The sequence below is a fragment of the Bactrocera oleae genome, chromosome 2 (genome assembly GCF_042242935.1).
Source record: "Bactrocera oleae isolate idBacOlea1 chromosome 2, idBacOlea1, whole genome shotgun sequence".
NCBI classification, from domain to species: Eukaryota; Metazoa; Arthropoda; class Insecta; order Diptera; family Tephritidae; genus Bactrocera; species Bactrocera oleae.
This window is the reverse complement of record NC_091536.1, coordinates 23,075,442-23,093,514: the sequence shown is the minus strand read 5'-3', so window position 1 is coordinate 23,093,514 and position 18,073 is coordinate 23,075,442. Positions and strand designations below refer to the sequence as shown.

Genomic DNA, 18,073 nt, shown 5'->3' with positions numbered 1-18,073 from the left:
ACTACACGGCTAAAGAATAATTAGTTAAGAGTCTATGGTAGTAGCATTATAATATTTTATAAAACTGAAGGCAAACAAGGCATTAAAAGTATGCTAATAGTCGGAATACCCAGAAAATTCTTTGACAAGGTTGTGATTCCGATGATTCCGGATTCGAGTGTTACAAGATCTATTTGCTCTGAATTTACCTAAATTTTTTAGAATCCCTGATAGAAAAAAGACCATGCATAACGTGTTTTGATCTCAATGAAAACAGTTATTGCAAATCATCAATATGACAGAAAAGAATTACGTGAAAGCAGCTTATTTCCATGATTAAATCATGCTTATTTCTTATATGAATAAGATAAGACATATGAAACACATTCTTAAGAAGATGTAATGGCAACATTAAGGAAGTTCTCTCTTTTTGACATGTTGTTTGTTTGTTTATAAATACTCAAACTTGAATCGTAGATGCTTTAATAGTTTGCTAGGAAATTTTATGAATTTTCTAAAAGAATTTAAAGTATAGCAGAATGTTGGATGCTTCTGAAATGATAATATTTACTGAAAAGTTAATCGAAGGAATTAAACATTTCCCGGTTTTATATGACAGAAAAGTAATGCGAGCAAAGGACAAGATCGAAAAGGAAGAAGCATGGATAGCACTTACTAATCGGCTACCCACAAATTTAGGAATTAAAGGTGCTTCTTTTATTTCATACATATATAAAATATAATTTTAATATGCAAAAAAACATATTCTAAAAATTGTTTTTCAGTTGATGATACGAAGAAAAGATGGAGAACACTAAAAGATTGTTATTCCAAATATCTTCGTAGTTTTAGAACAAGCAATAGATTTGAAGCCCGCTATCAATCATGGCGTTGGTCAGAGCAGATGGATTTTTTTAAAACATTTATGTTACACAATGATAGTACCGATGATGATCAAAGTACATTTCAAAAAAAAGCGAAAAAACGAAATTATGACAAAAGAATGAATGACTACCAAACACACATAGTAAAAAATAATTTTAAAAACCGAACAAATGTAGATATAAGTCAAGAAGTGTATGTTAAAAGCTCACGGCTCAATAAGATGGAGAGTCCAAGTAACCAAATTAAAGGCGAACTCGATGAAGTCGATGATGAAACTTATCAAGCCATTGCTAGTGCAGTATCGGATTATGGAAACACATCTGGTGATTGGGATGGATTAATGAATGACCCGGATAATGAAGAAATTCTCCATAATTCAACTACAAAAAGCATAATATCAATACACGATGAAAAATACTTAGACCCTTTGGAGGGAAGAAATTTTGACGGCATAGATCTGACATTTCTTGGATACGCCAGTAGCATCAAGAAACTCACACCTCGAAGACAATCTATTATAAAATTTGCCGTTGCTAAATTGATAATGCGAGAAGAATTAGCACAACAAAATGACAACGAAAAGACTTATTTGCATAATACAACAACATAAAATATAGAATTAAATAAAATATTGTGTTTGATACTAACATACATATTTATGGTTTTCAAATTAGCATTAGATAAATGCAAGAAATTTAGCATTGATACCCTAAATACGAATGAATACTTATTAGATGTGTGGGTACTCAACGCAGTTAAGGTTGGCAAATAATCTTTTGGTCAACGCAATTTTTATTAAATTACATAAGTATCGAAAGGCTAAGGTATCAATATAAAATTTTTTAGATATGTAACACAATACAATTGTAAAACAAAAATAAATGCGAAATCGTATTGCACACAACGTATGGAGGAGACACAAAACATTGTTTACCTTGGCCTTTTAACTCACAACAAAACATATCAATGTATATATGTAAAACTTACCTATGTATATATGTAACCCTAAGCTCGTGAAGCGATTTTAGTAAAATTTAACACATTGTCTAATTTGATCTAACTTAAAAGAGATAGTTTATATCTCAATCATGTAAAAAGTAAAAATAACTAACAAAAAAAAAATATATTGCTATATATAAGCTTATGCTCAAAATTTATATATATATATATATATATATTAATTTTCAGTAAAATATCATATGGAAAATCAATTTTTTGATTTTTCATTGATAAATATTTATGAGTAATTTTCAAAATTAAACCTAAAGTGCAATCCCTTGGATTCTGATACCGGCAATAACGTTTTCACCTTTATTTGTAAATAATATTTTGACTATATTGAATAGTTTATTATAGTAGTATTTAATACAAATATACCTTGTATAGTACATATGTATGTATATATTTTGTGGATTCCATACTTTAGATTAGATTAGATTAGTTTTGAGGTATGCACCGCGACCTATGGATTCCATACTTACATGAACAGTTGGCCATGCATTTTTTAATTTTGATTCAACGTTAGAAATATTTTAATCAAGTGAAAATAAGCGAACAAATATTCACCTTCTTGTAATGCTAGCACAAAGTTTTATTTATTAATTTATATATTTTGTCATTGCCATAAACACATTAATATTTACTTTAATTCCGAAATTGTAACAAAAACTGAAAATTTTTGCGTTGTAGGAATAATTTCAGTACAGTATGTTAAGTTTTGAAATTCTATCGAATTGTAAATATAAAGGATACATAGAATAGTTTATTTTATTTTTGCAAGGTAGCTGATATATGTATGCTTAAAAGTTTATCCATTTTGAAGCAAATATATTTCACATTTTGTAATTTTTTGTAATAAGTATATGGTCCACATGAACATGGATTTATTGATCTTTCTTTGAATTTAATTTTGTGTAGTTGCATTATTATATTTGTTTGTAATTTTAGTTTATTAAGGAATCTACGATATATAAGAATGTATTTCAAAGTGACTCGTGAACTATTTTATTACTTTTGCTTGCTTTCATATAACATACATCACAGCGGAATTTTATATAATATTATGACTTTTCGTTCCTGTTCAATTCAATTGAAAAGGTTTACTTTTTATAATGAAACACAAATTTTTTTTATTAGGAAACAATTCAAATATCGATCAAATGATGCTAATAATCAATGTCAAAGAAACTTATAACAATATGTATACACGTTAATATGTTTTACTGAAAGCTAATTATGTCTGTTAATTACAAATTGATATACACATATGTAAAACTTAATTTAACTTTAATGTCTTTTTAAATAATATTTATCTGCACAAACAAGCACTATTAATTTCTCAATACTTTTCTTATACTTATAATTAAGGGTTTACATATAATTAGTACCATATATTTGTGCAAGTATAAAAGATAACCATGAATATTCTATATACAATACAGTCATGTGATAATTCTATTTCAATAAACCATTTAGTACATATTTATACTTGTATTTACGTCTCATAATCAACATAAGCAAAAAGTACTTAATAATATAATCGTTTTTAGTATTACTGTGGTAATTACGCTTGATTTCGTACATATATGTATATAATAGTACTTATTAGTATTTGGGAAATATATATTGGTGATTTGAAAAATCTTGAAAATGCGCAATATGGCGGTATTTTTATAAAAGTGTTATTTATGAAGATAAATACGTGCATTTTCAGAAATCTATAAGTTTATCATCTGTGCACAAGTTCATATGTTTTATACAAGTACGTCATTTTGAAATCATTTATTTTAACGAATGCATATTGTGCTATAGTTTATCCACTTTACAATAATAACCCAATGAAATGAATGCCCTTAAAGTTTAAGCGAAACTAATGTATAATGTGTAATATATAATGAAAAATCAGTAGGCATATACAAATTGAACTACAAGAATACAAAATATCCAACATATATATGTATCTCCAACTGAAAATTTAACGGAATAATAATGTTTTTAATATTTCAACCGTGTTATAGCAATATCTTCTCATTTATGACGTCAAATGAGATATTAGTGACATCGTAGTTTAATAAGTTTATTGAAATATGTATGTGCCAAAACTATGCTACCCAAATAGAAACGTCAACTTTCAATTTCGAAATTGAGAAATGCATACTTCATAGTTAAAATACATAAAAAAAAAATTATAATAATGTGGCACTTCTAATTTGGTACTAGATGATTGGCGGATAATTTACTTCTTTGTGTAGTGTGAGCGTTTAAAATATTAATGCATATTTCAGAGGAGTGTTTTCTCGTGTTGAAAATATCCGGAGTTTTGACTTTGCTAGCTTAAGATTGATCGCTATTAAAGAAATGTTCAATGAATTTTTTTAGTGCAGAGTTCCGTCGTTTTATTCCACCACTCGCTTAGTCGTACGCGGAAACTTCTACGCTACGTTGCTACGTTGGAAACTTATCAAGTTATTTTAAAAATTAAAAAGTATTGAACTTTGACGTTAAATATTTACGAATCTTCTCCCGTCGCTTGCATTTTATATTCAACATAGATAATTAATGGAATAGTCGCGTCATTTCGAATTAATTATTTTTCGAATAGCTATAGAAATGTATTGTGGATAAATGGAAACGGATTTTGGTAGCTAATAAGCAGAGGTGTATTTTTTGATTTTCTTTTGTCTTAGTTTCTTCTAAACAACATAATTGCATTCGTATATTACTTATTTAATAGAAATTTATTTTTATGTCAATTACATATGTATGTTGTTTTGCGTTAAATATGCAAATGGAGGGCAGGAATCAATTTCATATTTTTAACGCGCACTAATGCAACATTATTTTTTATACGAGTATAGGTGTGAATGTATTTGTATTTATTATATGTACATATTTGATATTTATTTAACTCTTTATATTTTTTTACACACATATGGTTACATTTCTCCAGCTGTGCTGAAAATATGAATACACTTGACAATTAAAATTTTTTGTTGTATTTTATTGATTACTTTCAGAACATATCGATTAATTAGTATTTTTATTTTTCCATCTACATACGCGCTCACAGCAATTATAATATATTTATGTATGTACATATATATGCATTTTTTAATATTACAAATCACATAAACATTGTTTGAAATACATTGTTATAATTTTGACATTATTTGTTGCTTATATGTATTTATGGTATAGTCTACTTCAAGATAAATCTATGCATGTTCACATATATCGTAAACCTACATGTATTATATATTAATTGCTCACATTTATTTAAAGAACACAACGGATTTTTAAAGCGTGCCTTAATGATATACATAAACGTTTTTATGTATGTAAAACTGCATGGTAAGCACTAAGTGGTATTCTAATCTAAACCTCTAAGTAAAAACGTATTCATAATGAAATCAAAGCAGACTGTGTTTAAAACTTTTTACTATTGAATAGCAGTCGTCGCATTTTATATATTTTATATACATACGATGATATATAGCAATTCACGAAAACTGGTTGTAATTTTTATAATGAACGTTTTGATTTTTTAGGGTCTCCATGTAAACTCACATGTGTAATTTAGCGTGATTTCAGTAATGGAAGCTCTTACAAATATAACGGGATTAGCGTGTATTTCATTTATGTTGTCCAAATTGACATTCACACACACAAACATACAAAGATACGGAAACAAATGTATGCTTATAAAGTTTTTTGTTTTTTGTTAATTTAATTAGCTTTCCTAGAAAAAGGAAGACAAGTACACTAAAAATTTCTACATTTTTAAATATTACACCATTTAAATACATACATTTCTGAATAATTGCTAATAAAGTAAATTTTAGAGGTTCGCTTCGGTTACATTATGCAGTTTAGTGGGTGCTAAAATATTGTTGTTGGCAAATTCGAAGAAATGTGACTATGCTTTCGGCTGGACTTTGGTGTTTTGTTTTACGTGTATTGTGCTTTTCATACATTTAGAATGCATGTATGTGAATACTCACTATGTAACATATTTAGTTACAGCGTTACAGCATCTGCACTGCTTGATTTTGTCTTTAGTCAATATTTCAATAATAGCTACTTGAAAACGTTACATATTCGTTGTAGTTTGAAGGCAATTAACTTTTTTCATTTGTTAAACATATGTAGATAGATGTATACAAAACATTTCCGTCTACAATTATGGTGTATGTTTATTATTTACGTCTAAACAGCCTGGAACTGGTTGGTGTCTCTGTCTATGGAAAATTATTACACTAAGCTTTTGCTTAACTTAAGTCTAACAGTACAACATTTATTATCAAATAGTGCAGTATACATACACATACATACATTCATATACTAACATTGTAAGAAGAAATTGTACATGCATTAAATTGAAATTATTGGTTGTAAGTAAAAAAATAATAATTTTACGACACAATATTTTTAATTTTATCATATCAAATAGTTTGCTATTATTTTTGGGACAGTAGTTGAAGATCAGGAAAAAGTTTATTGAGAAGATTCTGTCGAAAAGATTCAGCAAGTAATGCATAATTAGTGTACCGGAATAGTATAAACTCTATCCAAACAAAGCAACTTGCCATATAACTTGAATTTCGATTTATTTATTTCTTTGTCATATATAACATTAGCCACAACTAGAAGCTTACAAATTGTGTACGAAATTTGTTACATTAATAGACATGCACACCTACATACATAACTAAACTACTAGAGAAATGTTATTTATAAAAACAAAATTTGTCCATACACTCAATGCCTGAAGAACAATGTGATATATCTATGTACGTATGTATGTAAATGTCTAATTGCATTCCATTATATAGAATATATATTAATCCACTTTTACCTTTAGTTCGAAATTTGCGCTTTAGTGTGTTTTCCTTTTACTTGGTATTCTTAACAACAATTTATTAAATACATACATACATATGTGTATATATGTGCCTTTAGGAGCTATCAATTTAAATGGCGTGTGTATGTCGCTACTTTTAGATACCTTATATTTTTCACTAAGTTTGTAGTAAATTTCTAGCTTAAAGGTGGTTTCACTGGAAACACGAAGAAGTACAAATATATCTATTGGACGTGGACGTTAGAAGAGTGCCTGACTTTTATGATTTTATGTTTATAATAAAATCATTTACTGTTACATTACAATATTTGGTACATATGTATTTATTTTCCATACTCTATTATTTTACTTTCCATACCCATTATATCGTTTCATTTAATGTGCCTGTGTTGCTTGTGTCTGCTGTTGCCCGGTCCCAGTTTGCGTTGTAGTTGCCGGAGTTTGAGATTGTTGTTGCGTTGAAGGTTGTGGTTGCATTTGAGACTGTGTTTGTTGAGTTTGTTGCTGCTGTTGTTGTTCTGAATTTTCGAAGTAGTCAGAGGCATTTCCCCGACAAATCGGACAGGTTCGATTTGACTATACATAGATACATATAAAGGAAAATATTAAGCAATATGTAAACAACTTTTCAGACAATATTAAAAATGAAACTTTGCAGATATGGTGGAAAAGTGGCTGCTGAATTTTTGAGTTTTGTTTTATATATTTTACTTACCCTTAGCCATTTGTCTACACACTTTGCATGGAATTCATGTGAACAAGGTAGCACACGGAGCACTTGCCTCAACTCAAAGTCGCACATGCAAACGACGCAAGATGTTTGATCACCTGCGAACGGCAACAATTCGTTAAAAATAGTGAACATGTTAAATCAATAAAATCATCAAATGAAACTTTACAGTAATTAAAAACAAAAACGTATTTTTAAATAAATATATAAATATTAATGTTAAGATCAAACCTCTTCAGATATTGTATATGTTTAAAGCTCGTTATTTTTAAAATTATTGTGGTAGATCCGACATGTCCGGTCGAATAAAGAAACAAAGAACTTTGAAAAATTTTAACTTTAAGGGGCACACCTAGTGTGAAATTTTGAAAAACCTAATTTCTATACCCTAAACAGGGTATTTTAAGTTTGACGAGCTGAGTCGATTTAGCCATGTCCGTTTATGAGATATCGATCGGAAATTTTAAACCCGTCCTTTTCTCACCAAGAAGCTGATTCTTTGTCAGAACGGCTGATATCGGACTACTAAAGCATATACAAGTACTTTCTATATTCACGAAATTTTGTATGGATTATTATTTTAGAGAATTATACAATCTTCAAAAAAATTATTTGATCGAGTCACTATAGGATAGTTCTTGGAAGGAATCTTTTGTACTTGTGATGCATATTATAGTTTCGGTGCAACCGAAGTTAACGTGTAGTCTTGTTTTGTTTGGATGATGAAGTATTCTTATTTTTGATAACTTCAGCGCACTCGAGGTCGTATATAATATTAACATAGAGGGCGGCGTCTTGATAACGGTATGTTCAGAAATGATGGATTTTACATTTTTGTGAGCCTTTCTTAACGTGGTGAATTCAATTGGATTCAGGTCTGGCGCTTCAGCGGGCCATTCCACAACATCAATATTGTGGCTATTTACATTTCGATTAGGTTACTTCGAAATTAAACCGAGGATGATGACAATATAGACTAAGGATTGACAATTATATTGACCATGGATATATTGAGATCCTATTTAAAAATTTGATTTAGTTCGAATTTTTTCTATCATTATTACGTAATGTTTAAGTACTAATATTATATTTTTAAACGTTAACCTCTCGACATGATTTAATGCACAATGCGAAGACATAAAATATGGTCAGATGTCACAATATATCTACTTGTATAACAATATTTAGATATCAACGTACAAAAAACGACTTCGTATATATGTATGTTTTACATATTTTATGATATTTAAGAAGACATTAGAAAAGAAGATGCTACTCACCACTGTGTGTATCTGGATTATACTTATAGCTTGGCAACTGATCGATTTCATTTCGCGCCAAGCCACGTGGCTTAGCTTCACCCAAACGCTCTGCCAAACTTAACAATGCTTCGTAATTCTCCGTCTCGTTTGAATCTGGTGAGTTTAGTTCATGTTGATTATAAGGTGAGAGAGGGAACATGGCGCTGCACGGAAAAAGATAAAAAATATGTCATTCGAGATGATGAAAACAGCGTCGGAATGTATATTTACAGGAAATTAAGTAAGAAGCCCGGATTAATGATTCCAGTTGTTGTCTGAATTTGTACAGGAGTCGCTTGGTGTGGAGCCAGAGTCGGTGGTGAAAGCATATGCCTGTGTGGTCCATGCGGATGATTTGACGGCCAGAAGCGGGTAATACGACGATGTGGCGGAAAAACACGTCTCTGCGAACAACAAAAAAAAAAACAGGAATCAAAATTTATGAAATGTTGACTTCGGACTACGGAAGTCCGAGAAAGGAACATAGTTATAGAAATTGTTTACCTCTGCGGAAAGCAAAATCGGTTGTGGTGCCGCAGACATTTGTACCGCTGCTGTTGCGGTAGTACGCAGGTGATGTGCAGCTGCAGCTGCAACCGCTGACATGGAGGTTATATGAATTGGTGTGGCTTGCAATTGATTGTGATGTGCCGGAGAAGTGGATATAGCAGCTTGGTGTCCTTGATGTGCATCTAGATGATGGACGCCGGCTTGTTCGAGGGAAAGACCCGCTACTGCAGCGGCTGCTGCTGCTGCTGCCTCAGTACGTTGTTGTTGGGTAAATTGAGCATGTTGGTAGTTGGCAGCGGCGACTGAAGCGGCTGCCATAAGGGCAGCAGCCTGTTGCGTGTGTTGTTGCTGTGCAGCTGCAGCTGCACTAACCTGCACCTGTTGTGGTTGCGGCATTTGTATTGGAGCGCCGCTGGTTGCTGCAAAACCTGCTGGGCCTTGTGTGAATTGAGCACTGGGATGTGTATTGCATGCTTGAGCTGTGAACGGTTGTGTATAAATACCATGCAGATGACAAGGTGCTATTCTAGCTTGAGGTGGTGGTGCTGGATAAGTGCAGATTGAGGCCCAAATTGGCTCGGCGTGTCGTAAAGGAAGACTAACAGGAACCTGATTGATGTCCAACATCAAAGGTGGTGGTGGCGGTGGCGCTCCCACTAAAGATGTTTGATGATGATGGCCAGGCGACTGTGGTGGAGGAGGAGTTTGCTGCATGTAAGCGTTCACGGCCACCGGCGCTGGATTTGAACTAGGTAAGACTGCAGCAGCAGATAGTGAATGCTCCCATGGTGAACGTTGCTGGATTTGTGGCTGTGGTTGTGGTAAAGATTGTGTTTGATGATGCGTTGGCGGTAATGGTTGTGGTTGCTGCTGCTGTTGTTGCTGTTGTGGAAGAGCGGGTGGTGGTGGCATGTGCTGTCGGAGGTAATATGGCGTAGGTTGTATTGAATGTTGTGGCTGGTGATAACTTTGCAAATGGTTTCCAATAACATTGTTGGCATTAGTATTGTTGATACTATTACCAGAAATACTACTGTTACTGACATGATGGCCGCGATTATGATGAGATGACCCAGAATCATGCAAACGGGGACGGCGTATCGGAGGACTTCCCTGTTGCCCCTAAAAGAAAATTGATCAGTTGAATTTAATATGACTAAAAATATTTAACTAAATGAAAGTCTACTTGATTTCGAGGGGAACGTCTTTGTTCCCATATCGCTGGTGGTGACTGGCTAGGCATGCGTCCAGATATGCGCCGCCTCTTTCGCGATGGACTATCTGATTTTAGTCCATGGGGGCCACTGCTTAGTGAAGAAGTAGATCCCATAATTCCAGATGAGCCACTTGGCCCATCTAAAAGGTTGGATACACTACTCACTAATGCTGATGTTGATGGTCCATTATTGCTATAGTGATGATAGTGATGGTAACTGTAATTACCGGAACTGCTATTTTGGTGGCCATTGCGTCCATAATTATGACTATTTCTTCCCGTAGTGTAGCCAAACTGACTGCCAGAACCATTACTACTAACATCGGCTATGCTACCACGATCTGTGCGATTGTCCGCGTGAAAGTCAGCAATTCGGGAATGATTGTTACTACTAGGGCCATCAAACTGCTGTAAGAATTTAAGCAATAAATACACTTGAAAGTGGAATATATTAATTACGCGCACCACACGCTACTCACCACACTGTTGTTGCCGCTAACACTATTGCCATGCAGATTTACATTGACATTGTTATTGTTATTATTGCTATTATTATGATTTCTATCAAATAATCCTGAGTTAGATGCATTACTGCTATTGCTATTGTTATTGTTGTTGTTGCTGTTGCTATTGCTGCTGCTGCTGCTATTAATGATATTGTGTCGCCGACTATGTTCATTATACTGATGGTGTTGATAATTGTGATGATTGTTGCCATAATATTCATTATTGTGACGATGGATCATCGGGATACTATTACCACTATTATTGTTGCTTTGGTTTCCGCCTCCTCGTCGATAATTGTTGTTGCTATTCATATTAAATTCATTATGATTACTGCCATTATCCATGCCACGCCCATTATTGGTAAAGCGAATATGTCGCAAATGAGATTGCTGACCCATGCTCATATTATTGAATTGCTGGTGATAGTTGTTATTGTTGCCGTTAATGTTGTTGTTGCTACTGCTGCCACTGATATTATTATCATTGTAATCATTTAAGAATTTTGAATGTGTTTTATTATTTTCATTTTGTATATTTTGGTTGCGTTTAGAAATATTATTGATATTTTTGTTATTGTTTTCGTTATATGAATTTATTTTGTTAACGGGCGCCGATACCATGCCGGTGGAAGATTCAAAATCGACAGCATACGATGTTTCCAATGCGATCGTAGACATTCCAGTAGTAGTAGAAGAAGGATCGTTGGAAAAAATTGGCACAAAAGATGAAGGTCGAGTAGATATACAGTTGGAAGGAGTACAATTAGAAAGCGTGGAAATGAAATCGGAAATGGGCGGGTTTCGAATGAAATCGGAGTTGCGTGGTTTTTGAATGATTGACGGTTTTGAAGTTACCGTGGAAAGTGAAGTTGAAGTTACAGATATTGTTGACATCGTCGTCGTTGGTGAGATCGATGTGACGATTGATGTTGTTGTCATCGTTGTGTCAGGTACATTCGTTTTTGATATTATTATTTTTTTATTATTGTAATTTTGATTATTTTCATTTAATATTAATCGTTTGGATGTAATTGTCGTTGATGTTGTTGTAGCGGTTGTCGGTAGACATCGGGAAGACATTAAAGATGTACTCGCAGCGCATTGATGCCGTGATAGTGGATCGTGTAGTGATTGTTGTTGCGAAGATGAGACAGATGTGGTAGTTGTTGTAGCCGTTGTTGTTGCCATTGTTGGCATTGTTACCGTTTTTAGAGGCATATGTTGTTGGGGTTGACGTTGTGGTCGCCGCCAGCGTATTTGAGCGTTATTCACCAGTTGTTGCATCATTTGTTGGCGTGGTGCAGATAATGGTGGATACGTTGGTTCACGTTGAGAAATTATGTCAGTACAAGAAGTTACATTCACATCATCAGTACAATTACTATTTTCAGTTGTTGTTGTAGACTTTGTAGTGTGTGTGGCAATTATATTTGTATTTGTTAGCGGGAGGTAGGATTGGAGGTTAGTCGGTATATTCTGATTGAGGTTGTGATGTTGGTGTGTTGGGATTTTGCTCGAGTTGTGATGGTGATTTTTACTTTGATTATGTTGTTGATGATTGCTACTATCATTGTCACTTTTACTATTCAAATTTAATGTATTGTGGTAATGATTATGACCATGACTATCATGATTTAGAGACAACCCTAGATTGTAGTCGTGAGTGCCGAATAGTTGTCGATTTTGATGAATATGTCTTCGACTTTGGCTTTGATGCGGTTGTATATATGTATTAATGTTTGGATTTGGAATTTTCTTATTTTGAGAATTGGTATGCGGATCTAGACAATTGTTAGAAGAGTGGGATTTGGATATCGAGATGGTTTTAGTAGCTGATATTGCGCTATATGGATGGGAAATCAGGAGTGGTGTTAACTGACTATGTAATTTCCCATTTGTAATCTTTGAGTGATCATTTATTTTACAAGTCTCTGGTGTAGGTTCAAAACATTTTGATGACGACCGGGATGAAATTGCAATATTATTTAAAAGATGTTTAAATTGTGAATAGGGGGGTGGATTGGGATTGTGATTGGGGTGGTGCAGAAAATTGTTGGTGGTGGAGTTCACGGCAACTGGAGAAGATAGTGATGGTGATGAAGTGACAAATGCTGGCTCCGAGGTGGAAGCAGATGCAGAACTAGAGATCGGTGTGGAATCGGTTATAGAGCTAGAGGAAATGACACTGTAGCTATACTGCAGGGTTTTATACTCTTGCGCTTGATATTGACTGTGGTTGTGTGTACGATCTTGTTGGTGGATTTCATTTGTACTATTATGATTATAATGGTGATGATTAGAACAACTTTTATGATGGGTACTAATATGACTAAGCTGATTATGACAATATTGGTGAGAGATATGATCGTTGTTATTATTATGATTGTGAATATTGTGACTGAGGTGGTGATGGTGGTTGTTGTATTGGTTGTGGTGGCTATAGTAATTTCCTTGGCAATTATTAGGACAACTTCCACTCTTATTATTACATGTTTGTATATCGCTGGATTTATTTAAATATTTATTAATTAATTTGTTTATCGTTTGGTAGATTTGTCGATTGTTGGAGTAGTTTGCGTTAGGTCAACACATGTTTTCGTATTTAATAAGATTTCGGTTTTCAAAATTGGTTATTCAATGCAGTAGTAGTAATAGAAGTGGTACATAGTAGTAGTAGTAGTAGTAGTAGTAGTAAGAGTGGTGGTAGTGGTGGTAGTAAAACACAACCCATAATAGTTATTTAATGCATTTACATGTATAGTTATATGTATATATATGTTGCAGCCACATATATAAATATGTATTCAATTCGGTATATATATATATATATATATTTTTTTTTTTTTTAATTTTATGAAGAAGAAAGAAAACGAAAAAAGAAAAAATAATAATATTTTAAATGGCAAAATGCAATATTTATATATAGAAAATTGTTTGATTAATATTAATATTTACACACAAAGAAACAATAACATAATGTTATAATATGTAGTAAATGTAGGCAAATTGTCACACAAATTTACTTGTATTTGATGCACACTACGCTTAAACTATCGTTAACGGCTTCTTAACTAATTGCAGTTTCGTTTAAAAGCTCTATCGATAAAAGTTTTGAAATAATGAATTCTTGCATTCTCATTTTCCAATGACTTCGTAAAGCAGTTTCAATGCATTGCTAAAAGGATTAATTCAAATACTTCGTAAAATAAATACAACATTAATAAAAATTCACTTTCATTAATCATTGAATCGAATATTATTAGAACATATGGAATTATCGGCAAAATAAATAAATATGTATGTATATATTTATATATATATATATGTATATATAAAAAAAAAATAATTATAAGAATTATTAGAAGAAGTGAGTATCGCTTACAAGCTCAAACTTCTATTCAGAATCCATTCTAAATATACAGGGGCTAAAAGTTAAGGATAGTAAACTATTTGAAGTTAAGCGTCGAACATATTGTAGGTATTTAGACATAGATCAGGCAATGCTCGTTGCTCATACCTTAGGAAGCCAAATCGATGCTTGATTTCATTTGCAAGATATTTTTTGTTTGCGTTGAAGCGCAATATATGGCTCTAAACCGTCATTTATGCATGCATCCGGATTTATAATGTTTTAGTTAGAACCTAATATTAAGTGCTTAAGTTTATACGTGATTTTCACGCTTTAAAAATAGTCGTGCGGTTTGAAATGACGACCAAAGTCGCGGTCGTCCAGAAGCTAGTAATTGTGGTGAATGGGTGGAAAGGGTCCGTGAAATGATTGGAATCAATGCAAATTTTACTACGAGAATATTGGCTGAGGGATAAACTACGAAAAACTATAAAAACAAAAAAGGGAACGAGTCTCTGATGAAAAAACGGATTGCTCTCATCAACCACTTTCCGTATATATTATATATTATATTCCCAAAAACTTAAAACCAACATGATTGCCATTCAAGCGGCCGTAAGCGAGAGGCTGAAGAACTTTCCTATATGTGACTTAAAAAATCTCTTCATGCGCTGGTTGAACGTTTCAAACGTTGTATTGGTCTAATGGAATAAATAAATAATATTTTTAGGACACACTGTATATGCAGAATTCATATAAAATACTAGATTAAAAAAGGGCTCGATTCTCTTAATATTTCAACGACTTTTTCCTAACACTTAATTTGTATTATTAGGCTTTATCCTGCAGATTTTCACATTTCGGTGCGTCTAGAAATTATGCTGCGGCGATATTGGATATTGGTTGTCCCTTTAGCTGGTTCTAGGAATACAATGGCATTACAAGTACATTTAAGTCTAGAGCAAGCGGTGTTGCATCGTTGAAAATGCCAAAATTAGTCAAGGAAATAAAATTACTGATTGATACTTATTATTTAACTACCAAATAATAGTGTAAAAGTTGAACTCAAACGGTGAATATTATCATGCGAAAAATAGTTAGTGATAATGATTTTGTCTATTACCTGCTTGCCCATGAATTGTTATTTTGAAAGAACTTAAATCGTGGACACTTATTAAATATTACATAAACATACAATACATATGTAGTATAAGAATATATAATGTGTTAGGTATTTAAAATACGTATTTGCAAGAATCCAAAGCTACGAAAGCAAAACTTATATACTATTTATACATATACACATATTAAAAAGTAGGTACCCATCTTTGTATGTAATTAAACGACTAAATCTATTTATATTATACAAGGGCATAATTATATTTAATAAACGCATTTAAAAATGTGTGCCTGTTAATAATTTTTCAACTACACATTAGAATGTTAGTTATTTTCCAAGTTGATTTTTTTTTTGTAAACGCTCCTTAAAGTTTCAGTTTTCGCACTAATAAAAAGAATCAAAAGTAAACAAACTTTTTATTTTTAATTTAAACTATGCCTGAATCATTTTACTTTTACCATGTATTTAACATGAGATTTTTAAAACTTTTGCATTAAAATTTTATGTTCGAAGCAAATAAAGCTACAGCTTTGAAAATAGGATATTTGAATACAGAATTTTTGGCTCTAAAAAAAATTAATTTTTTCATAAAAACATTGCTTTAAAAGTTATACGCAGTTAAAGTTATGCATCAAATGTACTCAACATTCATACAGTACACCATGTCGTATGAGCAACACAGAATTTATAAAGCAACTTCTACGAATGCTCAGTAAATTGATTTAAAACTTCAATTGCGAATAACTTTTAAACAAATGCTTCTATGGAAAAACTAACATTTTTGTAGACCGCAAAATTTATATTGGAATATCCTTTTCTTGAAATTGTAGGTTAATTTTTTTAATGCATCAAAAAATACCATGTTATATGCATGAGGGAGAAATATGTTTTAGGCTAAGTTTAAATTGAAAATAAACACCTTGTTTAGGTTGGTTCCTTATTTTTAGAGTAAAAATGGGGCGTTTGCAAAAAAAAAAAATCAACTTGAGAAATAAAAGATACCCTAATGTACATGCATATGTACTTAAGTAGTACGTTCATATGTACTTATACTGCATCTCCTAGCTAAATGGAACATTTTGCACATAAAATCCGATTTGAAAAATTTCCTAAATGTAAATTAAACACAACGTCATTCATAAATGGTGTATTAAATTTATACGTGTTCAGTTGTTATATTACAGTTTTTCTTGTTTGCAAAACTTAGAGGTAAAAAATTATAGTTAGCATTAGAGATTTGCTTCCATTAACTTTTACCCGTTTGAGTGCTAATATTTAATATTTTTTTTTACAAAAAGCGTGATCTTCATAAAAAAATATAGCATATAATTATATGTACATCTATAAAGAATCATTATATATACATACATATATATATAAATATATTTAAAGTGTTTAAGTTTTGGTTTGCGAACAATTAACGTAACTTCGTACAAACACAGTTGATTACGAGTAGGTGTTTAGAGAAATATTTCGCATACAATATACGAGCAGTTAACAGAGTTCGGAAATATTCATTTATGAATGGTCGCATACGAGAAAACATATCCACATCGTCGTCGTGGTTCACGAGCGTGAGGGAGTTCACAGGAGTGCAGTAGGGTAATAGCGGAGATTAGTTTAATGAGTGTTCTCGTCCGAATGTAAGTGAATATTTCCGAACACTGATATTTTGCAATGTTGCTGAAATTGACAAAAAATTTCATACATATTTGAAAAGTACACAATTACTTTGGAATAGTTTAAAGCCGCAGTGTGCAAAATGCAAATAAACTTGTAAGCCTGAGCTAATCGATTTGTTGCATTTTTAACATACATATTTAAATATTGTACTTAACCATAGGCAATATATAGTCGGCATAAACGTACCGTTAATCTACGAAAATAGCGTGTCTATAAAAAGGAATATGAACAATCAATCATACATAGTACATAATTAGCCATCTCTGTAAAAGCAACAAACATTTAATGATAAAACACATTTCTCAGACAGGTAAATTTGCAAATTTCATTAACAATCAATGAGCTCAGTCGGAAAATGCCATAATAAATATAGTATATATGTATTTCACTATGGATACCTACATACGACAATACAAAATGCGTATATTAGTAATTATTTATATTATTACAAACTATTTGGAAAAAGAGAAAATTTTGTAAACGTTTTGTTTTAATTAAAAAAGTTAATTTTTTTTTATTTTTTTGGTTCACAATGCTTCTTTCTTATTCATTCTTTTATAAATACAAGAAATTTTATGAAAGTAAATTCGACCAGGTTTCTACATCCATACATACCATACATATATAACATATGCATACATATATACATACATATATGTATATAGAATGGTATGTTTGTATATAGCAGAGGGTGCGCACAATACATAAAACAAAAGACTTCAATGGTATATAATAACAAAAATGGTAAAAAAAAATTCTAATTATGGCTGTGTGAAATCAACATTATGAGTATAAACGACATCGCATTCCTTCTATTTGGTGAAATGTTTGGTGTTTTTAGTTCTTGCGATGAAAAATAAATTAAAAGCTCGCTTGTGTATGGATATACATACACACACATAAATAAGCACGTTGAGAATACCCAAGTAGAGCT

General features: G+C 32.0%; 2 protein-coding genes across 9 annotated transcripts in view; one reads left to right on the top strand and one right to left on the bottom strand.

Annotated features, from left to right (window-relative positions):
* Nucleotides 1-266: 266 nt before the first annotated feature.
* On the top strand, nucleotides 267-1,515 carry LOC106622412 (uncharacterized). Its single transcript, XM_014241572.3, has 2 exons — nucleotides 267-687; nucleotides 765-1,515. The coding sequence occupies exons 1-2, from the start codon at nucleotides 519-521 to the stop codon at nucleotides 1,472-1,474; spliced, it is 879 nt and encodes a 292-aa protein (XP_014097047.3). The 5' UTR covers nucleotides 267-518; the 3' UTR covers nucleotides 1,475-1,515.
* A 910-nt stretch (nucleotides 1,516-2,425) lies between these two features.
* The window catches only part of mura (murashka), a 34,793-nt gene continuing 19,145 nt past the window's right edge, over nucleotides 2,426-18,073 (bottom strand). For 6 of the 8 annotated variants that reach the window (XM_070112095.1, XM_070112102.1, XM_036377367.2 and 3 more), the window contains 7 exons: nucleotides 10,961-13,490; nucleotides 10,452-10,889; nucleotides 9,260-10,387; nucleotides 8,987-9,159; nucleotides 8,735-8,919; nucleotides 7,440-7,552; nucleotides 2,426-7,300 (listed from right to left, as the gene is read on the bottom strand). In XM_070112095.1, coding sequence (XP_069968196.1) covers nucleotides 7,100-7,300; nucleotides 7,440-7,552; nucleotides 8,735-8,919; nucleotides 8,987-9,159; nucleotides 9,260-10,387; nucleotides 10,452-10,889; nucleotides 10,961-13,490 — 4,768 coding nt within the window. In that variant the 3' untranslated portion in view covers nucleotides 2,426-7,099. The remainder of the gene's footprint in view (nucleotides 7,301-7,439; nucleotides 7,553-8,734; nucleotides 8,920-8,986; nucleotides 9,160-9,259; nucleotides 10,388-10,451; nucleotides 10,890-10,960; nucleotides 13,491-18,073) is intronic. The other 2 variants (XM_070112103.1, XM_070112105.1) reach the window with 2 other exon arrangements.